Below are 22,316 nucleotides of genomic sequence, written 5' to 3' on the forward strand. Positions count from 1 at the left end.
GAAGGAAAATAAAATGCTATTCATGCTGTGGTGTTCCAAATGTAACAGAATTTTAAAAAACACAGACCGGATGTGAAAACAGTTCAGTCTATATTATTATTATAATACATAGAAACATACAGATGACCAACACTTATACAGTATTCACAACACAGGTGTAGACCCAAAAGTGAATCCAACATCACTGAAACAAAACGGCATAAAATGGAGTCAGAGCAAGAATGAAGTATTGAATATTAATTTTCATAGTCTACTCACTATTCTATTCAGGTGCAAGCCTATTCAAATCACCCCCCCCCCCCAAAAAAAAGTGTTGATAAGGTCATACAGGCATAATTGCAGCATATTTTAAAACATTCAAACATATACAGTACACATATACTGTAATACACGTCCAACCATTTTCATCACGAAACAAAAAGAGAGTTGTAATGGACATGTTGTGGGTGAGGAATACGACTATTGAAAGGTAGTATTTCCACGTTTGTAAAATGCATTTAGTTATTAATGGTAGCATTTAATATACTTTATGGACAGGCTGGTATAGATACATTTTGTGGGTTAAGGGTAGTGTAGTTTACAGTCAGGCTGGGTGGGCGGGCGGGGGGGTATGGGTAATGTAGTTTATGGACAAGCTGGGTGAGTGAGATGTGTGGTGTGCTTGGCCTGACTCTTGCTATCGATCAGCAGCAGTTGGTTATTCTTGTGGTGAGAGATGATGTCCTGGAGACTACAGAAAAACTGAGAGGGAGGGATGGAGTAGCGATAGAGAGAGAGAGAGAGAGAGAGAGAAAGGGAGAGTTACTACAGTGGTTATTGCAGAGGTTACAGTATAATACTAAGTTGCATTCCTTAGTCTCTTTTCCACACAGCCTCTGTTCCTCCCACATCCTCCCTCTATCATCTCCTCTCTCACCTGACCCCTTCATTATTTTAAATCGTTTCAATCCTCCTTTCCTCCTGCAGCCTCTCTCTTCTCCTCATCCCAACATCCACTTTTACACCTCCCCCTGCCTCTTCACCTCCTCGTTCTTCTTGCCCTCCTTTCCGAGGGCGTAGCCGCGCGTCTCCTCCAGAAAGCGGATGGGGATGTTATAGACCTTCTTTCTGTATAGGACAGCCAGTGTGTAGGGCTGACGGGCATTCTGGGCTGAACTGTGACGTATCAGGAATGCCCCGTCCTACAAGGGGGAGAGTTGAGAGGGAGAAGAGGGTGAGGAGAGGTGAGAGGGAGAAGAGGGTGAGGAGAAGTGAGAGGGAGAAGAGGGTGAGGGACGAGGGGAGATACAGTGGATATCAGTATCAAAACCCACATGACCTCTGAATCAGCACAGATGATTCAGACTCACTGATGGTGTGTATGTGTCAGCTAAACCCAGAAGCCACACACACACACACACACAAACAGAAGAATACCCTATTACCCTCTGCACTGCCCTGTGCCTTTCCTGTCAACCTGTGTCTGATATAACCTCCCTGCAAACCTGTGTGTCTGCGGTCAAATAAAAGGGGAGTTATGACTGATTACTCTCACATCATTGCTTGTCCATTTCAGCGTGAAATTAAACAGGTCGGCTGTGTTAGTGAAGACAAAGGACCAGAGACAGAAACACTCATATAGCCAGCAGCATTATAACACATAAAACACAGCAGTTACTGAGCAGCACAGAGAGAGGAGGGGAGAGAACAAAGAGAAACAGGTGGATGTATTTGACAGGCTAATGACAGGCTAATGACAGGCTAATGCACTAATGATGCCGGACTAACTATACTGAACAAAAATGCAACATGAAGCAATTTCAACATTTGAGTTACAGCTCATATAAGAAAATGTGTCAACTGAAATAAATTCAATAGGCCCTATCTATGGATTTCACATGACTGGGAATACAGATATGCATCTGTTGGTCACAGATACCTTGCTGCCGGTAGGGGCATGGATCAGAAAACCAGTCAGTATCTGGTGTCACCAACATTTGCCTCATGCAGCGTGACATATCCTTCGCAAAGAGTTGATCAGGCTGTTGATTGTGGCCTGTGGAATGTTGTCCCCTTCTTCTTCAATGGTTGTGCAAAGTTGCTGGATATTGGCAGGAACTGGAACACGATGTCACACACGTTGATCCAGAGCATCCCAAACATGCTCAGTGGGAGACATGTTGAGTGAGTATGCAGGCCATGGAAGAACTGGGACATTTTCAGCTTCCAGGAATTGTGTACAGATCCTTGCGACATAGGGCTGTGCATTATCATGTTGAAACATGTGGTGGAGGTGGAGGAAGGGCACGACAATGGGCTTCAGGAGATCATCACGGTATCTCCATGCATTCAAATTGTCATCGATAAAATGCAATTATGTTCATTTGTCTGTAGCTTATGCCTGTCCATACCATAACCCCACCGCCACCATGGAACGCTTTATGCCCACAGGTACACCTGTGTAATAATCATGCTCTGTAATCAGCTTCTTGATATGCCACACCTGTCAGGTGGATGGATTATCTTGGCATAAGAGAAATGCTCACTAAAAGAGATTTAAACAAATTTGTGCACAACATTTGAGAGAAATAAGGTTTTTGTGCGTATGGAACATTTCTTTGATATTTTATTTAAGCTCATGAAACATGGGACCAACACTTTACAAGTTGAGTTTATAACTAATCATATTGATTACCATGGTGTGCTTCAGAGCTGGAGATTCTACATGCATTGTAATTATGTTGAACTTCAAGAAAGGAAAATTAAAGGGGGATACCTAGTCAGTTGTACAACTGAATGCATTCAACTGAAATGTGTCTTCCGAATTTAACCCAACCCCAAGAACTGTATGTCTGTGTCCATGCTAATCTCCAGTTTGTTATTGTTTCCCACCTTGTTGATCTGCAGTAAGAAGTCCTCGGCAGTCTTTCTATCGCAGTTTCCAGCGAACCACTCTTTCTCCTGTAACACACCACAGTTCTCTATGACACCCTGCCCTATTTGTCATGATACTTTACCCAAGGGCAGCCCATACACCAGGTATGTCACTACTTAACTAAGAATTGCAGCAACATTTGTATCACTTTAACACTGTATTACACAACTATATGAGAAGTGCAGTATGAGATGGAATGACGCATACCTGCATGGTCGTCTTCATACCAGGGGGAGAAACTTTGACAGATAAAAATGAGTGTTGATCAATGTGTTGAGTGCTACTACAGTCTACTCATAATAAAGCAAGTTCACTAGTATAGTGGATAGCACTACTGACAAAAACCACAGTGACCCTAGATTACCCAGGGGTTAAAACATGCTGTTATAATGAAAATGGCTTCCAGTTTACATAAGTATAGAAAAACAAACAATATGCGCCTCCACCTTGTTCATGTAAAAAAACTAACCTAAAGGAATGAAGGGTGCCCACAACTCTGACAGGCATACCATAGTTGGAGCCGAGTGGTGAGAGAGGTGAGCCAGAAACCAGAGGGTTTCCAGTTCGAATCCCGGGTACGAAAATCTGGTGGGAAGTGAGTGTTGCTGGTATAAAATCCTAGATGCCATTGCCTGCCGTTGTGACCCCCCCCCACAACAACAGCTCCCCAGGCACCCAGTGTGGCAGCCCCCCAAACCTCTCCAAAACATGTATATGTATGTGTCGTTCACAGCAGTTTGGGTTAAAAGCGGAAGTCAAATTTCAGTTGGACTGTGTGTGCAATTGACCAATAAAGTGATCTTCATTTCAGAGTTCCGGGCATCCTTCCCATTTCTATCTTTCAGCTGTGACCCAAAACTGGTCCTGTTTCCAGCAGGCTCTTACCTGCTGCAGTAGAGTGTACAATAGGAGGGGGAGGAGGGCTGCAACAAACACACCAAGTCCAACAATAGCCAACATTCTTACTATAATATGAGTAATATAGTCCCGTGGCTACATTATTTATACACAAGAATAGTAGGCCTTTATAATCCAAAGACATACATTATGAGATACACACACTTATCAAATATAATGTTTATAGACCACAAAGTTAACACTGTATGGATAACTATAAACAGAATGGAAATCATTATCAGGCAATACTAAGTGGTATCTATGTGTGTTTGATTGTTGATGCTTGTACAAGATTGAATGTTCATAAAGCATGAACCTGCTAAACATGTTTAACACATAAAACATGCATGTTGTGTGTAGCATGGTCTCATCCAGCGTGTATATGCATGGTGCTGTGAGCGTGGCTGTGCTCCCAAGCCTCACCTTGGTTTGGGTTCCTTTAGTGATGCAGGGAGGGGGGGTTTGATGCCCAGGGTGGGTGGGGGCAGTTTGCCAGGGAACATGGAGCGCCTGATATCAGGGGGAGGAGCTGGGGGTGGGATGGTCACAGAAACACAGAGCAGTTTCTGCATTTTCACTTAAAGATACACTCCAGGATCTTAAGCACAACAAATTGATAACATATAGTACAAATTGGATTCGTAACATAAAATACGAATTGCTAAAAAGGTAAACAAACTTGGACGTAACATATAAGAAATGGATGACATAGTGCACAACAGACAGAGACCACTTTTGGCTCGTGAGCTCCAGTCAAAACTATTGGCTTAAATTAAGCTAAAGTTCGAGAGTGCATCTTTGATGCTTGCATTCCAAATGGCACCCACCCAGTTCCCTATGTAGGGCTCTGGTCAAAAGTAGTGCGTGTAGGTAATAGGCCATTTGGGATGCAGACATGATCTCTTTTCAATGCAGATGGAAGGTAGTGTGTCACGTACCTGTCTTTGCCTCATTGACCAATAGAGAACTCTGCAATGGAGCAAAAAGTTAAACTAATACAAACATATGGCCATAGATTAAGCCTATACTCCTGCACTAAAAAACATGTTCAGTGGAGAATGTGTGAAACAGGCCAGTGTTGTATTAAAACGTGTGAACCATGGAGAAACTTACAGACTTGGCTCTGGGCACTGGAGGTTTTCTACAGAGAGACAGGCAGAAAGGGTGGGACTGATATCGCATGTCAAACAACAGTACTCAAATACAATATGGCTTCTCTCAAGACATACAACGGTACTAGTAACTGGGATGGTGCAAAGGCCAGTTTAACCCAGTTAACCCAATTTTTTCATTTACATAACTATAAACAGAATGGAAGTGAGGATATACACAGGGGTGAAAGTAAGGCGGTCCGGTACGGCGTCCCGTCTAAATAAATAGTGGGGGTACGCCGTTCTGGTAAAACGGGACCCTATCACAATTAATACAGCATGCCCATAGCATTCCCAAAAAACTATAGGCTGCTACACCATTATTTAACATTACCGCATGTCAGCCACATGACAAATTAGTGAATTGACTGGAAACCGGGATGTATAAGCTCCAAAGTGCTGGAGATGTTCATGGACAAGGTGGAGATGAGTGGCCGAGACCAAGGCGCGCGTGGACAACAGTGGATGCATTAATTCAGGCTACATGTGTATATGCTGTAAGCCTAATGCCAACTGCAGAATGTCATTACACTACATGTGGTGTAAAGTACTTAAGAAAAAATACTTGAAAGTACTACTTAAGTAGTTTTTTGAGTATCTATACTTTACTATTTATATTTTTGACAACTCTTACTTTTACTTCACTACATTGCTAAACAAAATGATGTACTTTTTGCTCCATACATTTTCCCTGACACCCAAAAGTACTTGTTACATTTTGAATGCTCAGCAGGACAGGAAAATTGTCTAATTCACACACTTATTAAGAGAACATCCCTGGTCATCCTTATTGCGTCTGATCTGGCGGACTCACTAAACACATGATTTGTTTGTAAATTATGTCTGAGTGTTGGAGCGTGCCCCTGGCTATCTGTAAATTATGTCTGAGTGTTGGAGCGTGCCCCTGGCTATCTGTAAATTATGTCTGAGTGTTGGAGCGTGCCCCTGGCTATCTGTAAATTATGTCTGAGTTTTGGAGCGTGCCCCTGGCTATCTGTAAATTATGTCTGAGTGTTGGAGCGTGCCCCTGGCTATCTGTAAATTATGTCTGAGTGTTGGAGCGTGCCCCTGGCTATCTGTAAATTATGTCTGAGTGTTGGAGCGTGCCCCTGGCTATCTGTAAATTATGTCTGAGTGTTGGAGCGTGCCCCTGGCTATCTGTAAATTATGTCTGAGTGTTGGAGCGTGCCCCTGGCTATCTGTAAATTATGTCTGAGTGTTGGAGCGTGCCCCTGGCTATCTGTAAATTATGTCTGAGTGTTGGAGCGTGCCCCTGGCTATCTGTAAATTATGTCTGAGTGTTGGAGCGTGCCCCTGACTATCTGTAAATTATGTCTGAGTGTTGGAGCGTGCCCCTGGCTATCTGTAAATTATGTCTGAGTGTTGGAGCGTGCCCCTGGCTATCTGTAAATTATGTCTGAGTGTTGGAGCGTGCCCCTGGCTATCTGTAAATTATGTCTGAGTGTTGGAGCGTGCCCCTGGCTATCTGTAAATTATGTCTGAGTGTTGGAGCGTGCCCCTGGCTATCTGTAAATTATGTCTGAGTGTTGGAGCGTGCCCCTGGCTATCTGTAAATTATGTCTGAGTGTTGGAGCGTGCCCCTGGCTATCTGTAAATTATGTCTGAGTGTTGGAGCGTGTCCCTGGCTATCTGTAAATTATGTCTGAGTGTTGGAGCGTGCCCCTGGCTATCTGTAAATTATGTCTGAGTGTTGGAGCGTGCCCCTGGCTATCTGTAAATTATGTCTGAGTGTTGGAGCGTGCCCCTGACTATCTGTAAATTATGTCTGAGTGTTGGAGCGTGCCCCTGGCTATCTGTAAATTATGTCTGAGTGTTGGAGCGTGCCCCTGGCTATCTGTAAATTATGTCTGAGTGTTGGAGCGTGCCCCTGGCTATCTGTAAATTATGTCTGAGTGTTGGAGCGTGCCCCTGGCTATCTGTAAATTATGTCTGAGTGTTGGAGCGTGCCCCTGGCTATCTGTAAATTATGTCTGAGTTTTGGAGCGTGCCCCTGGCTATCTGTAAATTATGTCTGAGTGTTGGAGCGTGCCCCTGGCTATCTGTAAATTATGTCTGAGTGTTGGAGCGTGCCCCTGGCTATCCATAAAAAAAGAAAATGGTGGCATCTGGTTTGCTTAATAAGGAATTCAAAATTATTTATACTTTTGATACTTAAGTATATTTTAGCATTTACATTTATTTTTGATACTTAAGTATATTTAAAACAAAATACCTTTAGACTTTTACTGGGTGAATCACTTTTACTTGTGTCATTTTCTGTTAAGGTATCTTTACTTTTACTCAAGTATGACAATTGGGTACTTTTTCCCCCACTGGTGTTTTATAACAGATGTCTCTTTCCATTCATCAAATTGCAGGTGCACAGTACACTTGCGGTTTGGATGCTTAAATTATTTTCTGAGTGGAACGAATGTACGCGGGTACCCTACAGAAGCACCTTTGTTAAGTGATTGTCAAACAATCAGGTGATTGTTTATACCACATTAAAAAGGCATAGACAGTGTGTCCATAAGGCTATGGGAAGCTTTCCCTAAAGCAAATTGAAAAAAATATAGCCTAATTAGCTTACTCCGTATACAGAAATAAATAAAATCATTCAAAATAGGCTACTACACCAGAAAGCATGATTTGGCTACAGAGGATCATTTGCTTTAAAAAGAAAAAAATTAAAATCTGAGGCCTCCCAAGTGGTGCAGCGGTCTAAGACACTGCATAGCAGCGCTTGAGGCATCACTACAGACCCGGGTTCGATCCAAGGCTGTGTCACAGCCGGCTGTGACCGGGAGACCCATGAGGTCGAGCACAATTGGCCCAGCGTCATCCGGGTTAGGGAAGGGTTTGGCCGGCTGGGATTCCTTGTCCCATCGCGCTCTGACTTCGGTCACCAGCTAGATGGTGTTTCCTCCAACACATTGGTGTGGCTGGCTTCTGGGTTAAGGAAGCAGTAGGTCAAAAATCAGTGCGGCTTAGCAGGGTTGTGTTTTGGGGACACATGGCTTTCGACCTTCACCTCTCCCAAGTCTGTAGGGGTGTTGCAGCGATTTTTATTTTTATTTTTTTTATTTCACCTTTATTTAACCAGGTAGGCTAGTTGAGAACAAGTTCTCATTTGCAACTGCGAACAGGCCAAGATAAAGCATAGCAGTGTGAGCAGACAACACAGAGTTACACATGGAGTAAACAATTAACAAGTCAATAACACAAAAGGAAGAAAAAAAAGGGGAGTCTATATACATTGTGTGCAAAAGGCATGAGGTAGGCGAATAATTACAATTTTGCAGATTAACACTGGAGTGATAAATGATCAGATGGTCATGTACAGGTAGAGATATTGGTGTGCAAAAGAGCAGAAAAGTAAATAAATAAAAACAGTATGGGGATGAGGTAGGTAAAAAATGGGTGGGCTATTTGCCGATAGACTATGTACAGCTGCAGCGATCGGTTAGCTGCTCAGATAGCAGATGTTTGAAGTTGGTGAGGGAGATAAAAGTCTCCAACTTCAGCGATTTTTGCAATTCGTTCCAGTCACAGGCAGCAGAGAACTGGAACGAAAGGCGGCCAAATGAGGTGTTGGCTTTAGGGATGATCAGTGAGATACACCTGCTGGAGCGCGTGCTACGGATGGGTGTTGCCATCGTGACCAGTGAACTGAGATAAGGCGGAGCTTTACCTAGCATGGACTTGTAGATGACCTGGAGCCAGTGGGTCTGGCGACGAATATGTAGCGAGGGCCAGCCAACTAGAGCGTACAAGTCGCAGTGGTGGGTGGTATAAGGTGCTTTAGTGACAAAACGGATGGCACTGTGATAAACTGCATCCAGTTTGCTGAGTAGAGTGTTGGAAGCAATTCTGTAGATGACATCGCCGAAGTCGAGGATCGGTAGGATAGTCAGTTTTACTAGGGTAAGTTTGGCGGCGTGAGTGAAGGAGGCTTTGTTGCGGAATAGAAAGCCGACTCTTGATTTGATTTTCGATTGGAGATGTTTGATATGAGTCTGGAAGGAGAGTTTACAGTCTAGCCAGACACCTAGGTACTTATAGATGTCCACATATTCAAGGTTGGAACCATCCAGGGTGGTGATGCTGGTCAGGCGTGCGGGTGCAGGCAGCGAACGGTTGAAAAGCATGCATTTGGTTTTACTAGCGTTTAAGAGCAGTTGGAGGCCACGGAAGGAGTGTTGTATGGCATTGAAGCTCGTTTGGAGGTTAGATAGCACAGTGTCCAAGGACGGGCCGGAAGTATATAGAATGGTGTCGTCTGCGTAGAGGTGGATCAGGGAATCGGCCCCAGCAAGAGCAACATCATTGATATATACAGAAAAAAGAGTCGGCCCGAGGATTGAACCCTGTGGCACCCACATAGAGACTTCCAGAGGACCGGACAGCATGCCCTCCGATTTGACACACTGAACTCTGTCTGCAAAGTAATTGGTGAACCAGGCAAGGCAGTCATCCGAAAAACCGAGGCTGCTGAGTCTGCCGATAAGAATATGGTGATTGACCGAGTCGAAAGCCTTGGCAAGGTCGATGAAGACGGCTGCACAGTACTGTCTTTTATCGATGGCGGTTATGATATCGTTTAGTACCTTGAGCGATGTGACATGACTAACTACCAATTGGGGAGAAAAAGGGGTAAAAGTTAAATCACATAGCCTACACTCAGAAAGGCCTGCAATTTGGGCAGCGGGCGCTTGCAAATACCAAATAGATGATTGTTAAGTTGCGACTGTCAGTGAAAAGCAGAGATCCAGCCAGGCCAATGGCAATATTTAAAAAATACAATTGCAGAAAAACTGTTTGTCATCTATATACAACAATAGCCATTTGCAATGAAAAGACTCAAATCTGTCTTTTAGTTATCAAAATTGTTAACTTAATTGAGTGAACAGTAAGTATTGGTATCTTATTGGCACCAGCAGAGAACATCGGCCATATCCCCTGTGAGTGTGCATATTGACTGTCTTTATCATTGGGTCAAGGCCACTTTTGTTTGTTTTTGGACAATAATTTCCTCCTCCAGGTTAGATGGACGTCATATTGTATTTGTGTCTCCCCTTTTCGTAGGCCGATTATATGGATCAGACAACATGGTTTTTATTGATCTGTTTGTCAGTGTCAGCAGAGTTGGCTACCGTCTAATTTTTGTAGTATAAAAATAAATGCGTGCGTGCTCCTGGGTGTCCCGTACCATTAAGAAATTACATTTATTTTAACTCCTGGATAAGATATGCACTTATGTTACACCATGATGAGTTTGAGCATTTGTCATCGCATGTCTTGACAGGTATACTCACATGGGCGTGGGGGGAGGGGTGGCTGCTGTCTTGGGTGGGAGGGGCATCCTCATGGGCCCACGAGGAGCAGGGGGGCAAGCTGGAGATAGTGGAGAGACAATGGAGAGATAGTAGTATATATTTTTTTCTCAAAATAAGACTTGTATAATATCTCATAAAATATAGTCTCTCTGAAGTTATAACCAATCAATCAACCAACCAATCAAACCAGTAGCTACAGGATTGTAATGTGATATGTGAATGTTTACATCTACGTTACAGCTTAGGTAGTGTTAAGCACCGGCAGCAATTTTTCAACTAACCTTTACATGACGATACTTCCATAGTTACCAGTGTCTTCTCCACTCTCATCGCTAGTTGTAGGTGAAATGTTTGAATTTAGAAAATGCTCTCTTATTAAATTAAATACATGCTCCATGAGGTAATCTAACCATGTGTACGCATATTGTCTATTTCAGATCTTCTCTCATTGATCGAGACAGGTGTGTCATTCAAAGCGACGCTTGATTTCTGATTCGTGTTCATGGTGTGCAGCATTTTTGGGTGGACACCCAACTGTCTCGATTACAATCACATTACAATCCTGCAATACACATACTAGTCAAACCTCAGTATAAATACAATGGGTGGCCCTACGGGAGTAACTAACCCGCTGTGGGCTCTAGATACAGGTCATCACTGTCTTCCTGAAACAGAGACACAACACACATATTAATCACCTCTCTCTGGCTGAATTAGAAACCACTGAATATACTGAGTGTACATTGTGACTGTGTTAAAAGGGTACAGCAGATGCAAAGGCTTAAGCTTTGGGGCTGGAGGTAGGGGGTTAGGGGTGAGGCTGTTTGTTAATGATGTGTTGGACTCACCTGTCCTTCATTAGGATCCAGGTAGACATCTGCAGAGAACAAAGAAAAGAGGCTGATGTAGAAACAGTTGCAGTATCACACATCCCTCTAGTGGTCATTTGATGTAATAGCACACTGATATCGGTCCAGGGTTCCAGGGTATTATTTTGGTCAAGTTCCAGCCTGAATACATTACAGACGGATGCCAGATATTACAACACCTGGATAGGAATTTAACATATCAGCTCCACATCATGTGCTATAGCCATCTGATGTTAACATTAGAAGCCTCCTCCCTAAGTTTGTTTTATTCACTGCTTTAGCACACTCTGCCAACCCGGATGTTCGAGCCGTGTCTGAATCCTGGCTTAGGAAGACCACCAAAAATTCTGAAATCTCCATCCCAAACTACAACATTTTCAGACAAGATAGAACGGCCAAAGGGGGCGGTGTTGCAATCTACTGCAAATATAGCCTGAAGAGTTCTGTCCTGCTATCCAGGTCTGTACCCAAACAATTTGAACTTCTACTTTTAAAACTCCACCTCTCTAAAAACAAGTCTCTCACCGTTGCCGCCTGCTATAGACCACCCTCTGCCCCCTAGCTTTAAGCACCAACTGTCAGAGCAGCTCAAAGATTACTACACCTGTACATAGCCCACCTATAATTTAGCCCAAACAACTTTGCCTTTACCTCCCTTCTCACCTCATTTGCTCACATTGTATATAGACTTAATTTTCTACTGTATTATTGACTGTATGTTTGTTTTACTTCATGTGTAACTCTGTGTTGTTGTATGTGTCGAACTGCTTTGCTTTATCTTGGCCAGGTCGCAATTGTAAATGAGAACTTGTTCTCAACTTGCCTACCTGGTTAAATAAAGGTGAAATAAAAAATGTTTTTAAATAACTGACTGCATAGTTGATAACGTGGCATGCAACCATTGGTAGATGCAATATAACGTATCTAGTCAGGTAGGAACTCGACTTGACTGTAGAGTTTACCTTCCTCTGCAGGTGGTGGGGGAGAGGCAAACTTCTTAGGAGTAGACCTCTTCCCTGGCTTCTCCTTCCTATCTACCTCAGGCGCTAGAGAGGGAGAGAGGGAATTCTCCTGTACAATAAATGCGTCAAGAATTATACTAACTGTTACACCTTTTCATGAATCAACATTCACATCTATGTATAGGGCACAATGTGTTCATATTCAAAATACACAATCAAATAGGATGTCCTGGACTAAGAGGGGAGGGTAGAGAGCAAAGGATAGGAGGATAGGGAGCAGAGGATAGGAGGATAGGGAGCAGAGGATAGGAGGATAGAGAGAGGGGAGGATAGGAGGATAGGGAGAGGGGAGGATAGGGGGAGAGGGGAGGATAGGAGGATAGGGAGAGGGGAGGATAGGAGGATAGAGAGAGGGGAGGATAGGAGGATAGAGAGAGGGGAGGATAGGAGGATAGGGAGAGGGGAGGATAGGAGGATAGGGAGAGGGGAGGATAGGAGGATAGAGAGAGGGGAGGATAGGAGGATAGAGAGAGGGGAGGATAGGAGGATAGAGAGAGGGGAGGATAGGAGGATAGGGAGAGGGGAGGATAGGAGGATAGGGAGAGGGGAGGATAGGAGGATAGGGAGAGGGGAGGATAGGAGGATAGAGAGAGGGGAGGATAGGAGGATAGGGAGAGGGGAGGATAGGAGGATAGGGAGAGGGGAGGATAGGGAGAGGGGAGGATAGGGAGAGGGGGAGGATAGGAGGATAGAGAGAGGGGGAGGATAGGAGGATAGGGAGAGGGGAGGATATGAGGATAGGGAGAGGGGAGGATAGGAGGATAGGGAGAGGGGAGGATAGGAGGATAGAGGGGAGGATAGGAGGATAGGGAGAGGGGAGGATAGGAGGATAGAGAGAGGGAGGATAGGAGGATAGGGAGAGGAGAGGATAGGGGGATAGAGAGGGGAGGATAGGAGGATAGTGAGAGGGGAGGATAGGGAGAGGGGAGGATAGGAGGATAGGGAGAGGGGAGGATAGGGAGCAGAGGATAGGAGGATAGAGAGAGGGGAGGATAGGAGGATAGAGAGAGGGAGGATAGGATGATAGGGAGAGGGGAGGATAGGAGGATAGGGAGAGGGGAGGATAGGAGGATAGAGAGAGGGGAGGATAGGAGGATAGTGAGAGGGGAGGATAGGAGGATAGGGAGAGGGGAGGATATGGAGAGGGGAGGATAGGAGGATAGGGAGAGGAGGAGGATAAGAGTATAGAGAGGGGAGAATAGGAAGATATACGAGCGGAGGAAAGAGAGGGGGAAGTCTCACGTTTCTTGGTGTTGGGGTCAATGTAGAACTCCTCAGGGTGAGGCTGCTGTTTCTATAGAGGGGAAAGACGACATTAAATAAAACTAAAATAATGCACACAGAGAGGTAGGCACACAGGCTAAAGTGAAAGGTAGGTATGGGCAGTGATACTCTGATAGTTTACCAATGCTTTGCCCATGGGCGCCATCTTGGCTGGCCTTGGGGGTGCAGCTGCCTGCCTTTTGGGCAGAACAGGAGTGGACCGCTCTGACGTCCTCTCTGTGGAACCCAAAAACAGCCAATCAGAGCGCTACGTCCTTTCCTACAAAGCAAAGAGCTATAGTCCCTCTGAAAATGTTTACACATAAATGCACACCTCAATACAATACATACAGGGACAAAACCTAAATTGGAGATCCACGCACCAAACTTAAGTTTTCAAGCAAATCTCCCATTGGCATGACTGCATGATTTACATGAAAGTCAGATTAGCGGATCTCAAATGGGAATGATATTCTACAGTGGTGGTTACCCAAATAGACATTCTCCTCCACATGTCTGGAAGGAACCTTCATGGCGGGTCTCTCACAGGGGGGCACCTCATATGTGTCCCCATCCTCTTCATCCTGTCATACACACACAAACACACCAAGATGACTACACAGGACCTCTCACAACCAAATATCCATTGGTGTATCAGTCGTGTGTGTGACATTTCGCCAGTCACTGAGGGAAAAGGCTATTTTAGGGTTAGGGTTACAATTAGGGTTAGGTTTAGAAGTAATGGGTTAGGGAAAATAGAATTCTGCATGGGAATCAATTGTTTGATCTCCACAAGGATAGTAAAACAAAAGTGTGTGGGTGTGTGTGTTCTCCTACTTACAAACTCATCTTCTGGCCACCCACCATACCCAGCATTGTTCTCTGAAACAAAGAAATAGAGAGCGAGAGAAAGTAGAGATGGGAATGGAATAAGAGAGAGAGAGAGAGAGAGAGAGAAATGGAGGACAAGAGAGGTAGAGTCATGAGAGAGAGAGAGAGAGAGAGAAATGGAGGACAAGAGAGGTAGTCATATGAGAGAGAGAGAGAGAAATGGAGGACAAGAGCAGTAGAGTCATGAGAGAGGGAGAGAGAAATGGAGGACAAGAGAGGTAGAGTCATATGAGAGAGAGAGAGAGAAATGGAGGACAAGAGAGGTAGAGTCATATGAGAGAGAGAGAGAGAGAGAGAGCAGAATAAGCACTTCACACTATGACTTCCATAAAGAGGAACCATATATTCCCAATAGCATAATAAGGGGGATTTCCTGAAGGCTCACCTATCCTTTTGGGTGGAGTTGGAGGCCCACTGTGTCTGTAATGAAAAAGAGGAAAGAAAAATGTTGGTTACTTCTGTGCTGTATCATGGCAGTGGATTATGGTTCTGCTCAGAGGAAGGCAGATAAGAACAGAACTTTGAAAGGCTACTTACAGGTTCTTTAATTTTCCAAAGAAACTCTGAAAATGAAAAGAAAACAGAAGGACAGTAAAATCTCTCTCACACACACAGGATCTAAACACTAACCTTTTCAAACCGTTTGTGTGGCATTATACAATAAAGGGCACCCTCAGTTATAGTGTATGTCTAGGCCATCCCAGACATTTACATGTAGTTAACCCTCTCCCGGCAGCCTCGCTATCAGACCTATTACACAGGTTGCGTCAATGACTGCTTTAAGTACCGAAGGTCACTAAGCCAGGCAACAGCGGTTTAATCAAAAGACAAGACCTCAGGTCACAATAAATTAAAAGAAAACAACTTTAATGAAGACTTAAACTATCACAAACTACAACAGGGGAATATTGATAATTGAAATGTCCCAAAATCAAAAATAAACACTACCATTCAAAGGTTTGGGGTCATTTAGAAATGTCCTTGTTTTTTAAAAAAAAGCTACTTTTTTTGTCCATTAAAATAATTTAAATTGATCAGAAATACAGTGTAGACATTGTTAATGTTGTAAATGACTATTGTAGCTGGAAACTACTGATTTTATGGAATATCTACATAGGCGTTATCAGCAACCATCACCCCTGTGTTCCAATGGCACGTTGTGTTAGCTAATCCAAGTTTATCATTTTAAAATGCACTTTTCTTTCAAAAACAAGGACATTTCTAAGTGACCCCAAATGTATGAACGGTTGTGTATATTTGTTATACACTAGCCTCAACAATGTGTGTATCTGGGAGGGGAGGTTAAGGGAGGCTACATTGTGTGGCACACTGAACCTATGATGAAACAGAGATAAAAACAGGTGACTAAAATCAGGAAGTGAATTTGGCTGTGTTTTCCCACAAGGCTGATTCTCAGCAGGGCTGGTCAGAGAGGAGAGGGAGGATTGATGTAAATTATCACAAAAATAGAGATAGGGGGAGGGACAGGGGAGAATGAGACTGGGAGAATAGAGAAACGGCAAGAGAAGCACAGTTTGAGTTGATTCATCTGTTTAATATTTAGATTTCATGTGTGTGGACATTGTTAATGAACAAAGCCAGCCCCCATAACATGGTCTTTTCTGTTCTACAGTATCCTAATTCTTAAAAACAGTGTGTCATTGTCAATAAATCAATTTCAAGTAATCAATCAATGAACATTTGATAGACTCCAGGGATTCTTTGGCATTATGGTTAGCAACGTGAAGGTCTGTGTATTCAGTGTAAAGGAAGATATCATGACTGATATGTATGCCTCAGGTTCGACAAAACCTTGAATATAATTTCCCCAATTATTACAGTCCTAGGCCCCATCTTTAACATATTTATGTCCTGCCACATTGTCTTAAATCATTAGCATGTCACGTTTTGTGTTGAACGAGTTAATTTAATAATGTGTGTTTTTTCTACCTTAGAAGTAGTTGGTTATTAGATCAAAAGTCACTGAAACATGTCGATGGCCAAATATAGAAAAGCACAGCAAGTGAGCTGAGGAATTCTTACTTTGTTATCGTTTGTGTCCAAGGAGTCTAAATCTGTCATTTCAGAATGCATGTTCCTTATCCAACCAACAGTATCTGTGGAATCTCTTTCAAATAGCAACCTCTTGCTTTTCACACAGTCTGAAACACCCGCAGTCTAATATAAGAGCAGCCAACTTCTTTAAAAAGGTTTATAGCTCACCCCATATTCAAACTTTGTCAGACGTTTCCTACGTCATGTGTTCCAAAGTCAAACTGACTTTAACAAGACAACAATACACACAAGACCTCATATCTTGTTGGGATCTTTACTGTCTGCATTAGGAGAGATATTTATGGTAACCCATAAAGATGCTGCCAATGTTTCCCATTCTTTAGGGATCGAGGTTGCAGATTTTAATTATATCTACAGTGAAATCTACTAGAGGGTGTTGTGTCCCAAATAAAATGTCACCCTGTGCCCTGGTCAAAAGTTCACTACAAGTGCACTACAAAGGAAGGGAGCAGGCAATGTGTTCAATAATGAGCTCGGCTTGACTTTAGACCACATCTGAGGTATGAAAACCATACCTCTAAGCCAGGGTGAGTAGTCACCAAAAAGAAGGACATTGTTACGGACCCTGGGAAACCATAAGCCGCAGGAGGAAAAGGGAAATGACCTTGTGACTGTGAACCTTGTCTGATGCAAACAGGGACAGTGGCGTCTGGTCCTGTCAACACCTGGTTAAAGTGCAATGGTACAGCCATACATGTATTGGGTAACTCTTTCTTGAGATTTCTCTTAGTCTATTTCACATCATGGCGCATTACTATTGTTTAAGCATAACTATAAGCGATTATGGATATCTTCCTAGTATGTGTACATAGCTACTACGACTACTTCCAAGAGGTCTGGACCTTTATGGCACAGGTCAGGTGATTGTGGCTCTCCATGTGCATTTGCTCACTTCCCTTCAATGATTTAAAAGAAAATGACTAATATTAGAAATCTGGTGGAATCTCTCTAGCCCATGCACACCAATCCTAGGCTTTTAAATGTGTGGGAAGTAGCCCAGTGAACAAGTGTACACAAAGGAAATTAGACATTATTGGCAGTGGCACACACCAAGCCATGCTTCAATTTTCCTTTCAATCACTGCACAATCATTATTTAATAACAAATACATCATTAACACACACGGAAATAACAGCAATTGATGCACATGGACATGTTGCTATGGAAACCTTTAATTTAGGGAATTATTTTTTATGAAACATTCCTTAGCATAATCCTATAGGCACGGTGTTGGGGTTTATATTGGGATCTTGTGTAGACAGTGGTTGAACGCAATAACTGGGAACACTTATCAACAATAAAGCCACTGTACGAAAAGTTGAAAGTCCACGCTGCCTTTATAAAAGTATGACGCATCATTATAACAATATTCACAGTCTTCCATACTGTAATGAAGGTAGAAGGTCTCCTACTGTATTTCCAATAGCTTGCGAACAAGATCAGAAGATGTAACGTTATACACCAGCATTTCCTAAACTCTGTGCACGTTTTGTTTTTTGCCCTAACACTACACAGCTGACAGGTGCAGGTTTTGTTTTTTACCCTAATATTACACAGCTGATTCGAATGATCAAAACTTGATGATGAGTTGATTATTTGAATCAGCTGTGTTACGCTAGGGCAAAAAACGAAATGTGCACCCCTTGGCGTCCCTAGGACCGAGTTTGAGAAACCCTGTTATAGGCAAATAGGCCTAGGTGCAACTTCCTTTAATCAACACGAAGTGAGAAGTCTCTATACGAATAGAAAAGTGTATATGCTCCATTGCTGTCTGATTCTTTTGAGAAGGTAAAAAAAATCTAAATGTACATTACCATTGTCATGATTCAGGTGTCTCTCTCTTCTCAAATCATGAGGAAATTAATTTGTTGCTGGCCTCACATGCAAATAGGCTATAGAGAAAGAGGGGGATAAGGGATACAGAAGTGAGTGTGAACAGGTTGGCCAGCACACTAGTATTCTGCCAGCAGCACAAACGATGATGTCAAATTGGTATGGTAATGACAAAACCTTCAAAATAAAAGGATGCTTTTCAAAACATTGCAATGTGAATAACTAATTCAAATTATATGGAATTTTAATCAGTTGCCACTTTCATTGTGCCAATAAGAAAATTCAATAAGTCATTTATGAAAACAAATACAAAATATGGTTTTAAAATATATTTTTTAAGACCAATAATGAAAAAATACAATGTTGATGCAGGTATATTGAAAATATTGGAGAGAACATTTCTACCTGTCTCAGCTAAAGTGGGGTGGAAAATATTCAGTGGGGTCTCTACTAACCAAATATGGTTAGTTTTGAAGGGGGACTGTGTCACACGGCCTGCTGCTGGCTTTTCACTCCTCCCCCTCTATATTGCCTAATGCAATACACTGTTATAGACTGTACATGTGATACATATTGGCTTGTAGAGAACTGATCTACCTGTCTCCGCCAAAGTGGAGTGGAAAATACTCAGTAGTCTCTACTAACTAAATATGGTTAGGTTTGGAGGAGCACTGTGTTGTAGACATGCATTTAGTCCTGCATGTTATAATAATTCCAAAACAATTAATGATTGTACTGTTGTGTTGAATATCAGTTGTAAATACAACACACTTTAATAGCTTGCTTTGTTTGTTTCCAGTGTGAAATACAATATAAACGAAGACACAATATGAACCATGATGGACTGGCATACCTGTTAACAACCTAGATCAACCTAATGGTGATCAAATCTGCTCACATCGTATATAGACTTGTTTATACTGTATTATTGACTGTATGTTTGTTTTACTCCATGTGTAACTCTGTGTCGTTGTCGAACTGCTTTGCTTTATCTTGGCCAGGTCGCAATTGTAAATGAGAACTTGTTCTCAACTTGCCTACCTGGTTAAATAAAGGTGAAATAAAAAATAAATAAAATAAAAAATCAATTCCACTTCTAAACATAAACGCACATGTAGTAAATGTGCAGCAGAACTCAGACAAACAATTTGGACCTGCATTCCAGATATTCTTGTACTTTATGTTTCTCGTGTAAGGTCAAAAGTCACCACTGTAATGTGAACCTGTATCCCCATCTCGCTTTATTGATCTTCCAGCAGTTGGCAATGAAAGGTTGACCTACAGATTGAGCTCAGCTAATATCTTTGCCCATGATCTCCTCCACAATCACAGATTATACTCTCAAAATTGCTGTCAGAATGAAGTGGTGCTGGGTATGTACAACACAGTCCCCCTCCTAAACACATATTTGATTAGTAGAGACCCTTCTGAGTATTTCCCACCCCACTAGCTGAGACAGGTAGAAAAGTAATCTCTACAAATCAATAAGTATTCCATATACCGTGTATAGCATTGCAGTGAGTGGTTTAAGGAGTCACTAGTACCCTGTATTAAACCCATTGCCCAGCACAAGAGACCCATTTATGTTTTGCAGACTCTATTGAGTAATTCCAGTAACATAAAAGTGTATTTTATTTAAAGTGTATTTCTTTAAATATAGCCTAATCGAAAGAGATCCATCACGCTCTCCCAGAAGCTTGTCTGGTGCGTAAAACCCACAGTGGTAGGCTATCTCATGAATTGATATGATGTAGTCAGGTGAGCGGACACCTTGGGCGGTTGATTCATGAGTTGCCTTTCATGCCTGCTTCCATACCCTTTAATTCTGTATTTCTCATCCCTGATTGGCAGATGAGTAGCAACCCTGATTAAAAGCACCTGCTGCTCATCGGTTGTTCTTTGCAAATGCTGTTTTGAATTAAAATAAAATTGTACCTACACATTGAAGAAGGCTGTAAAGCTGAAATGTCTGTGTACACTATCCCTGATGCAGTGAAGAAAAACAAACATTACACCTTTTGGTTTGATTAAAAATAGCCTACACAACAGCTTTCAACATACCAGTATTTTTGTAAACTTTCAAAATAAACAATATTACAAATAATATACATACAATTATCAATACATTTTTTCAAAGGTGGTTGCAATGCTGTGAAAAACAGTTGAACTGCACTAGAGTGACAAAAATATTGATATTCCCAAATGTCTTTGCAGGGGGACTCTTATTTTGAGAAAACAATCCACGATGGTTCTGTCAGTATAATATACTGCTGCTTGGAAACCCATCTATGCTATCAGCAGAACATGCTTGATTTTCGTTTGCGAGATAGGTTGACCAGCAGTGCTGCAACGGTCCTGATGTGCCTCTTTTTCCCTCTGAGAATTTGCATACTACTTGGTCACTGACTTGTATGTGCCACCTGCCTGTCTGTCGCAAAAAAAACAGAATACATTTTAATATTAAATTCTTCCCCAGTAAAATGTTGAATCAGTCAAATTTTATGGCCCAAAACAGTAAAAGGAAGAGCGCACTTTACTTCAGAGACCAGGCAGATTGGGCTGCTCCTCAATAGTCTAAAGATACCTCCTCTCCTCATCTTCTATCCTTTATCTGCACATAGACTGAACTGAAAACTAAGAAGACATGGTATACTGTCGGTGAAAGCAACATGGTGGATGTCTCTTCAGAATCTGTAAGGAGAGGAAACAAATGAGACAAGAAGAGGAAGCTTTTTGGAATAGTGGGATGCACCCTGCACTGGCCTTTGCTCTCACACTGTAGGGAAGCACTCTAACTGGGACAGAGAGGAAGAGGTGAAGCGAGAGGCTCCACTCCCATCAATATCTGTCTATGTGCCTCCCGAGTGGCGGAAATGGTCTAAGGCACTGCAGTGCTACTAGAGATCTTGGTTCGAGTCCAAGCTCTGTCGCAGCCGGCCGCGACCGGGAAACTCATGGGACGGCGCACAATTGTCCCAGCGTCGTCTGTGTTGGGAGAGGGTTTGACCCGCAAGGATGTCCTTGTCCCATCGTGCTCTAACGACTCCTGTGGCGGTCCGGGCGCACCCACGGTCGCCAGGTGTACAGTGTTTCCTCTGACACATTGGTGTGGCTGGCTTCTGGGTTAAGTGGGCATTGTGTGAAGAAGCATTGTGGCTTGGTTTGGTTGTGTTTTTTCATATGGAGGTCTATGACCGTGTTGGATTTGGTCAACAAAAAATGTGATTGCTAATTTGTGAGACTTATTTGATTGAATAGAAGTTTTGTAATATTTAGGTTGTTACGAATGTGCTGATATAAGTGGACTCAGGTGGCATCTTGGCAACTTTGAGAAAACAATTTTATATCAGAGTTGTGTCTGTCTGTTGGTCCCATCTGATCTCGCCGCCTCCTACCTTTCCCCTTTTGCGACAACGACTTCTATTGTTAGGGCAGAGACAAGACCATCTCATCATTATACAGTGCATCATTTATACAGTGCATTCGGAAAGTATTCAGACCCTTTGACCTTTTCCACATTTTGTTATGATACAAGTCCCGGCTCTGGCTGGGCCACTCAAGGACATTCAGAGACTTGTCCCGAAGCCACACGTGTATGCCTTGTCTTGGCTGTGTGCTTAGGGTCGTTGTCCTGTTGAAAGGTGAACCTTTGGCCCCGTCTGAGGTCGTGAGCTCTCTGGAGCAGGCTTTCATCAAGGATCCCTCTGTACTTTGCTCCGTTTGCCTTTCCCTTGATCTTGACTACTCTCCCAGTCCCTGCCTCTGAAAAAGATCCCCACAGCATGATGCTGCCATCATCGTGCTTCACCGTAGAGACGGTGCCAGGTTTCCTCCAGACGTGACGCTTGGCATTCAGGCCAAAGAGTTCAATCTTGGTTTTGTCAGACCAGAGAATCTTGCTTCTCATTGTCTGAGGGTCTTTCGGTGCCTTTTGGAAAACTCCAAGCGGACTGTCATGTGCCTTTTAATGAGGAGTGGCTTCCATCTGACCACTCCACCATAAAGGCCTGATGGTGGAGTGCTGCAGAGATGGTTGTCCTTCTGGAAGGTTCTCCCATCTCCAC

At 42.9% G+C, this 22,316-nt stretch overlaps 1 protein-coding gene across 2 annotated transcripts; it reads right to left on the minus strand.

Moving 5' to 3' along the window:
• Nucleotides 1–71: 71 nt before the first annotated feature.
• Nucleotides 72–18,383, minus strand: LOC115140181 (B-cell linker protein-like). 2 transcript variants are annotated; one of them, XM_029678362.2, is made up of 20 exons: nt 18,234–18,383; nt 14,881–14,906; nt 14,729–14,763; nt 14,294–14,334; nt 13,943–14,036; nt 13,595–13,689; nt 13,432–13,483; nt 12,130–12,213; nt 11,147–11,175; nt 10,927–10,963; nt 10,580–10,630; nt 10,278–10,356; nt 4,925–4,952; nt 4,750–4,780; nt 4,235–4,340; nt 3,800–3,837; nt 3,122–3,153; nt 2,872–2,940; nt 1,023–1,181; nt 72–741 (listed from the first exon to the last, which is right to left on the minus strand). In XM_029678362.2, the coding sequence occupies exons 1-20, from the start codon at nt 18,240–18,242 to the stop codon at nt 625–627; spliced, it is 1,212 nt and encodes a 403-aa protein (XP_029534222.1). In that variant the 5' UTR covers nt 18,243–18,383; the 3' UTR covers nt 72–624. The 2 variants fall into 2 exon arrangements, with proteins under 2 accessions (XP_029534222.1, XP_029534223.1); XM_029678363.2 differs by lacking the exon at nt 10,580–10,630.
• Nucleotides 18,384–22,316: the final 3,933 nt, after the last annotated feature.

Source organism: Oncorhynchus nerka, linkage group LG13 (assembly GCF_034236695.1).
Source record: "Oncorhynchus nerka isolate Pitt River linkage group LG13, Oner_Uvic_2.0, whole genome shotgun sequence".
Classification (NCBI taxonomy): domain Eukaryota; kingdom Metazoa; phylum Chordata; class Actinopteri; order Salmoniformes; family Salmonidae; genus Oncorhynchus; species Oncorhynchus nerka.